This window comes from Glycine soja, chromosome 19, assembly GCF_004193775.1.
Source record: "Glycine soja cultivar W05 chromosome 19, ASM419377v2, whole genome shotgun sequence".
Classification (NCBI taxonomy): domain Eukaryota; kingdom Viridiplantae; phylum Streptophyta; class Magnoliopsida; order Fabales; family Fabaceae; genus Glycine; species Glycine soja.
Window position 1 is genome coordinate 41,134,802 of NC_041020.1, and position 12,388 is coordinate 41,147,189.

Sequence of the window (12,388 nt, forward strand, 5' to 3'; positions counted from 1 at the left end):
AAAATCAATTTTCACCAAAATTAATTTTAAATAAAATTAATTTTTTTAACACTCATCCAAACACACATTATTTAATATTAGTGTAAGAATTTTCTATTATCAATTAACCATAAAATTGTTGTTGAAGCAAATTTATTATATATATATATAGATTGATTTCTGATTACCGATCAGACAACAATAAAAAATGTTTTTATGTTGTAAGTATATAGATTAATTTTCAAAATATTAATATTTTCCTTTTCATTTAAAAAACTAATTAAAATCTATAAAATAAAGTTTTTAAATGAAAATATCAAAACATGAAGTTTTTAATGACAGGTTGACAAAAATACAGGAATTAAATGTTTTTTATCCATAAAAATCTAGTATCAAATAATTTACAATAACTCATAAGTTTTAACCAATTAAACTAGACCCAATTTACATAAAATATTTAAAGATAAAAAATATATATAGCTGGTAATGCTTAAATGAATTTAATTTCTTTTAGTCTGTCTGTATGAGTAAATAATCAAGTGTGCAACTAGTTATGAGGTACGATCCAGTGAAAACTTTGAGCTGTATGTAATTGTCAATGTCAACAAGGTTTTGTATTTTGTGATTTCGAATTCAATTTTCATTGAAAGTGCATACGGTCCAAGCCTCAAGCCACCTTATTAGATGTATGAGCATTAGTCATACATTTATAAAATTTAATAGTAAAGAATTGAACAGTATGAGCATTAACATATATTGATGTTTAATAAACCGAATTAAATTTCTTAATTATATTTAGATTATTATGACAAATAATAATACAAAGACCATGCATGACTATTCTTTTTATAATTTTGATGACCTATTTTTGAATGAAAAAATTAATCACATGAGTAAATTAACTTAAATTCCACCCAATTATAATACTATCTCTATTTCTTTTTTATTTATTTAATTACTTACGAAAATATTTTTATTTATACAACTCTTTAAAAATATAAGATAATATTTATTATTTATTATTTTTTAAAATTACACACTTATCATAAATAAGAAAAAATAATAAAAGTCATATTGAAAATTTTAAAATAATTTAAATATAAATAAGAATAATAATTATATTTAATAATTTATGTATTATTTTAAAAATGCACAAACAAAAAAAGAGACGGTATTAAAACAAAAGACATTAGAGAAGGAGGGAAAAAGGTAGAGAGTGAGTTTAAAATATGAGAAATAATTTGGTTCCGATACCATCTAACATCAATCAATTTGGGAAATACAATAATTCTTTCACAAATTATATCAATAAAAAAAAATAAAAAAGTTACCATAGTCCCGCAGTTCTATGATTTTGGTTTTCCCACCCCCAAAGTTGTTGAAATTAGATTTTATAAGGCCCATATTGTAAACGAGGCCAAAACGGAGTTGTCAATAGTGGCGAATACAGAAAGGGGGAAGAAAAAGACAACATAGGAAAGAGAAAATCGATGTGGAAGGAAGGAAAATCCGCAATAATAATAATAATAATAAAAAAAAAAACGATGTTGAAAAAGAAATGGGAAATAAAATACGAAAATGGTGGGTCCCATATTAACAGTTTAATTCGGCCGCCCGCTTTGTCGTTTCTCTCGTCTCCGTCCATTCCCGTCGTTCTTTTGCGTTTGACTCTCTCTTTCTCTTTCTTTGTTCTTCACTTTCTTATCCTCTCATATCCGTGATCTCTCTCTGTTCCCTTCTTCTGTCTCATGCACACACCACTGTACCTTGTTCTCACCGAAACCTTCAACTAGGAATCGATCGAGAGTGTCTTGTGTTGCTAGTGCAAGAGGCTGCAATATAGATAGATACGTTCGTGCGTACGTAGGAAGGGTACGTACGCGGTAGTACACAAGACACGACGCCGTTTTGCACTCTGTTCTTATTTCCGATCATGAGGGCGCACAAGAAGGGTGTTACCGTGGGGATCACTGTTGCTGCTTCTTAAGCCTTTTTCTTTTCTTATGTGGGTTCCCCCCTTCCCCTTTCGATTTTCTGCACTTTAGAGAGACAACCAGACATGGCTGGCAGTAACCAGGTCAATCTCAATGAATCTAGGGTAACCCCCCTCTCTCCCCCTCTCTCTCTTCTTCTTCTTCTTCTATTCCTATCTTCCCTTACCTTACCTTCAGTTTTCCCAAATCATTTTCCACCTTTTTTTTTTTTTTTAATTTTGAAACTTCGCATTTCGCTTCGGTTTTGCTTCTTGCTTTATTGCTCATGTTGGGTTGCCAACTAAAGGGTTTTTTGGTTTTGGTTAATAATGAACAGACTTAAAGACACCTCTTTTGGATCATCTTATTTTTGGGGTTTGTTTTTGTTTAGTTTTTATTTTTATTTTTGTACTTTTTCTGTTTCTTCCATGTAAGCCTTGTTTTTCTTGTTCTGGTAATTCGAAAACGAGTTTCATTTTTGGTGCCACAAGTTGGATAAGTATACTATTCTATACTATACTATACCCCTTTTATTTTGCTTCTCCTGCACTGTTTTTTCAATTGATTCTCTGGTTTTGCTTTTGCCCCTCTCGTGGGAACGATTCTAATAAATTCAATCTTTGGTTGTTTTGTTGTTTTTTTGTAGAGTGTTGTTCCGTTAAATACATGGGTGCTTATTTCCAATTTCAAGCTGTCTTACAAGCTTCTCAGACGTGACGATGGAACGTTCAATCGTGAGTTGGCGGAGTTTCTGGATAGGAAGGTCCCCGCGAACGCAATTCCTGTTGAAGGGGTGTTTTCAATCGATTATGTTGATAGAAACGCGGGTTTGTTTTACCGTGTGTACTTGCCAGCCTCTGGAAACGAGGCTCAATGGGGTATCAAAGACCTTGAGAAGCCGTTGAGTACTACAGAAATTGTTCCTGTGATCATATTCTTCCACGGGGGAAGCTTTTCGCATTCCTCGGCCAACAGTGCCATCTACGACACCTTCTGCCGGCGCCTTGTGAGGATTTGCAGGGCTGCTGTGGTGTCTGTGAACTACCGGCGATCACCGGAGCACCGGTATCCTTGCGCCTACGACGACGGCTGGGCGGCACTGAGGTGGGTGAAGTCGAGAGCATGGCTGCAAAGTGGGAGGGAGTCCAAGGTTCATGTCTACTTGGCAGGGGACAGTTCTGGAGGGAACATTGTTCATCATGTGGCAGTGATGGCTGCAGAGGAGGAAATTGAGGTCCTGGGGAATATTCTTCTCCACCCTTTGTTTGGTGGGGAGAAGAGAACGGAATCAGAGTTGAGATTGGATGGGAAATACTTTGTGAGGCTGAAGGATCGTGATTGGTATTGGAGGGCTTTTCTACCTGAAGGAGAGAATAGAGACCACCCTGCTTGCAACCCTTTTGGACCAAGGGGGAGAAGCATTGCAGGACTCAAATTCCCCAAAAGTTTAGTTTGTGTGGCTGGTTTGGATCTTCTGCAGGATTGGCAATTGGCATATGCAAAAGGTCTTCAGGATTCTGGACAACAGGTCAAGCTTCTTTTTCTCAAGGAAGCCACTATTGGCTTTTACTTCCTACCAAACAATGACCATTTCTATTGCCTCATGACAGAAATCAACAACTTTGTCAATTCTGATTCTGACTGTTAATATACTATTAGTACTAAAACGACTACGACTGCAACTACTACTTAACCTTACCTTACCTTACCTTACCTACAGGAGGCATACATAACTAAAGCTTGACATTTTACTTGGGTTATCTTTTTTTTTTCCCCTCACTTTTGTATCTTGTCTTTTCTTTGTAGTAAGGTGTGTAGTTATAAGATTGTGTAGCATTACTTGTTATTGTCATAACATCTATGGTGGCCAATTTGAGAGTTCTGTGACCTGGGGACTACTGCTTCTTGTTCTCTCTGTTTGTGTCTCTTGGAAGGTAGCCCCTAGCACCAGCTTCGGCAGTACCAGAACTCGGTTCATTTGGGGGGTTTGGTCGAACCACCGTATACAACGCTTCCCCCCCCCCCCCCCCCCTTTGAGGTCCATGGCAGGAGGGGCGATAGAAGATGAGGATTGGTTCATCATTTTGTTTGATTAAGTGAATGGTTTCCTCTTGTAGCACTAAATTACTGAATGTAAACTGGAGTCCCAACCTGTTGTTATATGAATTTGTATGTTATATATGTACCTATGTTATATAAATGTCTTGGATATTTGGTTTTGCTTTTTAGTTGGATTCTCCTTCTCCAAATCCTGCTATGGTTCCAATTAAGAATAAGTTCGGTGCAGTTTCAATTTCTCGTGTCACAAATGGTGTTGTTTAGATTGACTTGTTGAATATGTGTTTTCATTAGATGCATGTGCAAAAACTTTGGTGCGGTGCGGGGCTGTTTTTGCCTTTCATAATTGAAGGGAAATTATTGAAAGAAAAAAAAAGAATTGAGAGGAGGAAAATGGAATGTATGAAGGGGAATAAGCCTATGATAATGCGACACAAATTAATTTGAGGATGGCGTGTCCATTTGACTAAGAAAGTAAAGTTAAGCCTTTTAAGTTTTGTCTGTTATAAAGGGCCATCGTTTTAATTCTTGCCGTTCGGACCTTCCAAAATATAAAGTAAGTTGTTCATCTTTAGCATCTGAATCATAAGCAACAGTATAATAGAAGTAAAAGGTAGTACTAGTGCCCCCAGTGGTAAAAACAGATGAAGCATTTGATATATTCTCTGCTTCCCCCCTCCCCTCTTTGAGAGCATTCTAGTTACGTTCGAAAAATATGATTCTTCGTCTGAAAAAAGTTGATGCTGAAACGTCAAGGTGGAAAAGAGTGTTTTGCGTTTGCTTAATCAATCATGTGCTTGTGACAAGAAGAATGTAATTGAACTTGAGGGGAGTGAGAACTGAGGAGTGTTGTTTTGTTCTTTTAATCCATGTTTGTAAATTTGTCAGGTAAAAATAATTTTGTCAATGTATTAAAACTGAAGAGTGTTGTTGTATTTTTTAATCCACTTTGTAATTATTGCATTCGATTTACATTAAAATATGTGTTATAATATTTGTAACTAAATCAAACATACACATATACTAATATTCTGAGAAGCCTAATCACTCACATCCACCAAAAGGACAAGAAAAGCTTTCACGCGAAGAATGATTGGCAGGAGTTTGAATCATTAAATTTTTTTATCTTTCAACATCAGTCTGATCAATTCTTGTCATCTCCTTATAGCCTGTTCTATCAGTTCTGTTTGGAGCTTGGGAAAACAGCAAATGCGGGAATTTGGCATTGTTTTGACGGGGGGAACCCATTTTTCTAGTGGTTGGAATTTTTGGATGTATTCTTAGGGACCACTTTTGGGAACTCACGAACCCATAAAAGTCCAAATTATAAAAATTAAACCTGTTGGGATTGCTTTAAAGTGTTTAATGGTCACTGAGTGGTAGGGAACAGCTAAGCTTGGACAAGGACATTGAACCCTGTCTTTTATGGACTTTTCCTACACCATATTTTATACAGTTATACACACACACACACACAGAAATAATTATGTAAGTTTGATTTTCACCCATCTTGTGCTGATTATCTTGCTTATTTCATGTCTTATTGTGAACTGTCCTTAGTAAATTAGCTGTTTATGTCCCTGAAAATATTCCCAAATGCGACAGAGGAAGGAGTCATTGTCAACAAATGAGTTTTTGTTTATTGGGGGATTACGGACAGAAAACTTCATTTGTTTGGTCGGTCCCTTGCTTTTTAATAATACTACAATATTAAAATTAAAACCACTCATTGCTTGTAGTTTGCGCGTTCACAACATTATGATGATTCTTCTATTCAGGTGTGTGTCATTAGTGTCCAATTTTATTTAGTTATTATACTTTAACCATAGTACGAATTATGTCTCCAAGTTTAAATAATATGGAAATTTATTTATTTTCAAATAAAATTTTGGGCTTAAAGTTTTTTAAAAGGACAAATAAGGTGCTAAAATAGAACAAGGCCAGCTCAAATAGAATTAATTTTTTCTAAAATTAATTTTGCAGGGTAAAAAATAAACTTTAATCCTAATTACTTTGTCAAAGAAGATTTCAATTTGTTTCTCATCTACTGTTTCTTGAGTTATAGTTGAATATTAAACGTGAGCATTTCTTTAAACTTGATCTATTCGTCACTACATAAGAAATTATCTTGTCCATTATGCATTTATTATGCTCAATCTCTGTTGATTTGAAAAGGTTTACAAAGTATGATTCTCGATGGAGAAATTAAAATTCATTTATCTGTGATTATGTGTCGAGACTCGATTCAGCAGAATGAAAAATTCATGATGACTTTTATCTTCTATTCTCCAAAGTTGAAAGAGTGGTTTTCTAAACTTCTAAGATGGGATGCATATGGTAGTATATATGCAGTTGACAACTGGAGAGGATTTTGGTAATTGCATATATTGTGTTGTATACAAAGACAGCACCTTGTAAAGTCCTAGCTACACCACCGAGGGTTAGGGTCAATATTTTGGTGCTAAAACAATTATTATTAAAAATATGGTATGGCTAGGGTTATCCTTTGAACAGCTTAAACATATAGGATCTACTCATTACATTTTCAAAGTGTGGCTTTGGAAATGTGACACGAACTTCCTAAATATTATTAATGAGCATTAGCAACAATGATAAAACAAAATATTCCCAATATAATACTGCTTATAGGCTGTGAGTGATTGTAGATGTAGGTCAGCTGACAAAGCCAAACCAAATTAACACCCTGGCAAGAAGCAATACTATAATACTAATCCATAGGCTTCGACAAAAAATAAAAAATAAAGAAAGAAATCCATTTCAGGGTGGTGTGACTTTCACTATCTTTTTGAGTTTTTTTTTTTCAGACATGCATATATATTTAGGGCAAGGGGTAGTCAATGGCATCTCTAGCTTAGGTTGGGTCCTGATCTGACTGTGTTTGTTAATTGTATGTTAAGGAAACTTATCTAATGGATGAGAATGAATCTTTGGGGACAAAACAAAATAAACAAAAAAATAAATCGACACCCCACTCGCTTTCTATTTGCCCACTACGTACGATAATATACACAGTTTTCTGATGCAATTAATGAAAAATGAATGATCCTTGCATTCATGCTTTGTTTCATGCTAGTATCAGCGTTCTCATGCTTTTTACCAAATAAAATTATGAAATAGCAGACGTGCTTCATTTCCTAGAAGAAAAATTATATATCTTCACTGGATATTGACCCGCGAGTTACAAGGATAAACAAATACTTTAAAATTTTTATTTGGATTTTATATTCTATGTAATGTAGATTTTTATATTTTTCTCTTCACGCATTCACAATTTTTTTTTCATTTGTTAATTTTTTTCAGTTCATAAAATAAAACATTAAATAAAATATTTAAATAAGGAAAGAGACACCTATTAAAAACACATTTACTTAAAATTATTATAATAAAAATTTATACTAACGCGATTTCAAGTAAATTGTTTATCCCGTCAATTAAGTGAATGTTTTTTACTTGTGTTTATAAAATAAATTATCACTTAATTTGTGTTATATTTTACATATAATTTTTATTTTAATATACTGCAATATACATATTAATTTCTAAAAGAAAATGAAAATCTGTTCAGTTAGAAAAAATATCAATAATTTATTTAAGTGAGAAGATAATAAATAAATAAATAGTTATTTGTTTAAAAATTAATTTTAGACACTATTGGGTGAAAAAATAATGGCAATCATGTTGACTTAATTTGATTTTTTATGCTATTAAACACATATTAATTGTGCAAAACAATTAACTCTGATCGTGCAAAAATATTTAATAAAAAAAATTATCCGCGTGAATTCAATGTAAAGTTTAGTATTTGTTTTTTTATAAAAAAATATTAATCCTCTCGTGTGTTAGATTTTATGTATTTTATATAATAATAAATTAAGTCTAAATTTAAATTTCTCTTGATACTTAGAAAAAAATCTATTTACTATAAATATTTTTAATTTTTTATTATTGAAATGTGAAAGGACTGTATGACCCTGTGAAATGCACTAGTTTGCAAATCACATATGTACCCATATTTTAGGTGCATGGCGAAAATTGTCCTTAAGGGAGCAAAAATATCTAGGATTACACCAGACTTATATATCTACTTTTAATGTATTAAAAATATTTTGAGTTATTGCCTACAAAATTATTCTCTGGCAACATGAAACATAACCTTTCACGGTACTTTACTATATACAGCATTTTAAGTTAAAATAATGTATTTAATTAAAATTTCAAACAAAAAAGTATTATCATATGGATGTGTATTCTCATTTTTGTATCCCAAACCCTAAACCACAGTAAAACCTATATTTCAAAAATTAAACCATGCCTAGTTGATCAAATCTAGAAAAAACATGATAGGAATATATAAATAATTAACTTGAATATGTCTTTGGTTGCTAATAAATTATTTAATTTTATTTTTGATGGCTAATAATTTTTTTTAACTTTTTTGTCCGTGATAATTTTTATCTTGCCTTTGTTTCTAAAGTAGCATCTAATTTACTTTATTTCACTTTTTAAAACATTATCTAAAAAACTTGAAAGACAAAAAAATAAAAAAAAATTATAGGGATCAAAAAGTTAAAAAAATATTAGTAACAAAAATAAAATTCAATAATTTATCTAAAACAAAAAATATATATTTAAACCTAAATCATCACATTACAACTAAATATTATATGAACGTTGGTTATTGTGTATACTAGAATTCATATAAAACCATATAGGACCCAATAATATTTTAAAAACAATGTATGAATTTCAAAAGAAAATCTCTTGATATAATGTAATACTATTAGTAAAGTACATTATTTTTTTATGCCCTTCTTTTAATACTTTGTTTTTAAAAATAAAATAAATACATACGTGTGTGTATATATATATATATATCATAAACTCTATCTTAATTTCAATAACATTTTTTTATGGAGGAGAGAGATGAGATCAAAATACATGTAAAACAATTTTCTAAATTTCTTTAAATAGATAATAAAGTAACAATTACATGATTAATAACAACACTTATATTTATATCTTAAGATTTGAAATCTTACTAATAAAAATAATAGTAAATAGCATATCATATTATAACAAAAATTATCACCTAACTATTAAAATTAATTTATTAAAAAGGGGAAAAAATAAATTTAAGGCCCTGTAGAATTGGGAGCCTTAGGTCATTGCCTCAATTACCTAATGGTCTATACCACCAAGAAAATGCTATAGCTAGGGTTATCCTGTTTGGACAACTTAAACATGTAGGATCTGCACATTGTTTTCTCCTTTTTCATGTAATATTGTCTAGTGGTCTACACGGCTACAATACCATGATTTTTGTTTTCTCTTTCTTTCTCTAAACATACCCAGCTCATATGCTTCCTATGACTATTTTATATTGGTGGAAAAGTGGTCCGTAACATTATGTGAAATTCAAAGACAAGTAGGAAAACCATGTTGAAACCAATACCAACCATGTTTACCATTCACGGGTTATGGCCTCAAAATAATTTGCCTAAACCCCCACCCATATCGATCTGTGTGATCCAAAGAATCAGTATCCGTTGCAAACCAAAAGTTTATCTTATATATACACTAGTATTTACCATATATATCTTGAATGAAAAAAATAATACTTTTATTTTATTTTTCCAGATTCCTCCTGCCTTGAGATCTCAACCCTCAATGGAATTAATGGCTCATTTTTTTGGCACTTGATGATTATCGGTTTTGGAAGTATGAGTGAAGCAAACATGGAACGTGTTCATCAAAACAAGTTCCAGCAAAATGCTTATCTCAACCTAAAACTGACATACAAGAGAAAGATTGATCTAGATCTAGTGGCCATCCTTGCAAGAGCGTATATTGTCCCGCATACCATAATGACTTGATTGTCCAAACAATATGTGTGTGCAAGTATTGGCACATTCCCTCAACTTTCTTGTCATGAAAGTCCAATAAAAAGTTATAATCTTTCTATTGTTTTTTTAAAGGTATGGTAGATTTGACATGTGTCATATAAATCTCTTATTAGACTCGTCAACTTATTTAAATATATTGGATTCTTTTTTAATTTTTTCCTTTCATTTTTTGTTTTATTTTAATTTAAAAAATTAGGGAATTGACTCGTTTGAAGTGAGCTTGAGAAAAATAAGTAATTTTATTAAAAAATCAATGGTTATATTTTAACACACCCATGATTTTGTTACGTATGGCCACATAATATTACAATTGATTTTTTCATCAATGATTGAGATCGATTTGTTACTTTACTCTCTAAAGTGAAAATCTTACTCAAGAGAACTTGATCCAAAAAGTAGATAAACATCTTTTTATTTTTTTTAAATAATAACATTTAAGATAAAAGATAAATTACAAAAAAGATAACAAAATAAAAAATAAGTTAATAAACTACTACAAATGACAAGACATATAAGAATATTCCTTAAATTAACTTTAATAACAAAAAAAATTATTCTTAGAGGTGAAAAATAAACATGATTGTGACATGTGGTATAAGGCATGTGGACTTATATATATATATATAACATTATATTAAGGATTTGCAGAAAATAATATTTTGGGCTTTTTTTTTACTACGTTTCCTACAAAAATATTTTTATTGAAAAAATGAGAATCTAATTTTCTTGAGTTAAACAAAAAAATTTTGTTGTGATATTCTTATTAAATAATTTAATGAGATAAATAAGTAAAATTTGTGGTAAAATGTCATGTTACAATTTTATTTTTGCGAAACTTATATGAAAATATTTATGATCAATCAAATAAATTTAGTCACCTAAGAAGTATGATTTCTCCAAGATTAATGATTATCTATTAAAAATGATGATTCCTTCACTCTAGGGCATGAATGAAAAAAAAAAAAACCTTAGAAAAAAAGACTATACACTACGAAAGTAAAATGATTTTGTATAATTATCTTATCACAACCTCTAATTTTTTTTTCAGAATAATAATTTTAAAAGTTATATTAACAATCATTTGTAATTGAATGATAATATATAATCATTAAACTCTTCCATAAATATTAGATATGATTTGTTTTATTTTTCTTTTTGTTTGAATAGACCTTTCTTTTATATTTAAAAAGTTTATTGACATGCTGATTTTTTTTTTAAATAAAGAAAAACATTTAAGACAAAGGATAAATTACAAACAAGTTAACAAAAATAAAAATTAAATGATAAGATAAATAAAGATAGATAGAAGAAGATTGAAAACCCTTAATTCATGAGCATGTACTGCAATAATTTTATATTTAACTATTGTTCTTCGTACAAATCAAACATCCGTCTTCTTACAATACTTTGCACCATCTGTGTCGTGTGATTCAGATTCTGTATTGTATTTGCTTTCTGGTAAAAGATTTGAAAATATGATCAAATTAGATTGACCACCTCCATTTCAAGAAAATCCCAATTACAAAAAAAGTCTTCTTCCAATTCAAGGAATAAATAATTAATTTTTTTTTATTGTAACCTAAATTGTATATAAAAGTATCTTGTGAGTTATGAATATCATAATTATTATCAAGTATATGGCAAATTATGAAACCATTTGCCAATATGAATATCGATTTATCAATTTTGTTTTGAAGTTTAGTCTCTTTCTATTTGCAAACTGATCTGGTTTCTAATTCAATTGTAAGAATTTTTTTTGCCCTTATGTTTAGGGTACTTGATAATCTAACGGGCAACATATTTTTTTAAGTGAACTTCATCATCTATGACTATTATTAACTTTGCACTTTTTATTAATTTGAATTCCATTTAGTATTTTTCTATTTTTCTCAAATAAAAAAGAACCTTTCTTAATTTTATTGATAAGATCAAAATCAATAGGTTTGTGTCTTAAAGAAGTACCACCTAGAGCATTCCTTATACTGTTAGTTCTACATGCTCTCAGAACTCAGGCTTGGACACTGATGGAAATACAACACTGATTTTCCTCATCCTCTCCCTGTTTTCATCCTTGATAGGCCGTCTTAGACAGGTTCTATAAGGATGCACAAGGATCTGAATCTTCATACGAGGAGCAACTCAAAGATTTGAGAGGCCTAAAGCAAATTTAAGAATAAAATATTTTATTTACTCATAAAATAGTTTATTAAAATTATCATTGTTTTATTTAAAATTAGTTTTTTGAGTTTTTTGTGTTACAAAATTATCGATTAAATTGTCGTAATTAATTTTATTTAATTTTTTTTTCAATAAATTTTAAAATATAATTTTACAATATTTTTTTTAGGTATATTAGTATTAAAAATAAAATTTTGGGGCTTTTTTTTTTTGCGCCTAAACCCTTGCTTGGGCTGCTTCGGCCTTAGGCCGGCCCTGCTTCATACCAACCTCAAC

At 30.6% G+C, this 12,388-nt stretch overlaps 1 protein-coding gene across 2 annotated transcripts; it reads left to right on the plus strand.

Moving 5' to 3' along the window:
• Positions 1-1,612: 1,612 nt before the first annotated feature.
• Positions 1,613-4,201, plus strand: LOC114399667 (gibberellin receptor GID1B-like). 2 transcript variants are annotated; one of them, XM_028361875.1, is made up of 2 exons: positions 1,613-2,056; positions 2,599-4,201. In XM_028361875.1, exons 1-2 carry the CDS (start codon positions 2,039-2,041, stop codon positions 3,598-3,600), a joined length of 1,020 nt encoding a protein of 339 aa, XP_028217676.1. In that variant the 5' UTR covers positions 1,613-2,038; the 3' UTR covers positions 3,601-4,201. The 2 variants fall into 2 exon arrangements, with proteins under 2 accessions (XP_028217676.1, XP_028217675.1); XM_028361874.1 differs by having other exon boundaries at positions 1,614-2,077.
• Positions 4,202-12,388: the final 8,187 nt, after the last annotated feature.

What these genes read in the sequence shown, in the direction of transcription:
- LOC114399667 (XM_028361874.1), top strand. Translation starts at nt 2,039, where the DNA reads ATGGCTGGCAGTAACCAGGTCAATCTCAATGAATCTAGG. An exon ending in TCAATCTCAATGAATCTAGG is followed by an intron (nt 2,078 to 2,598) that starts GTAACCCCCCTC and finishes GTTTTTTTGTAG; the next exon opens with AGTGTTGTTCCGTTAAATAC.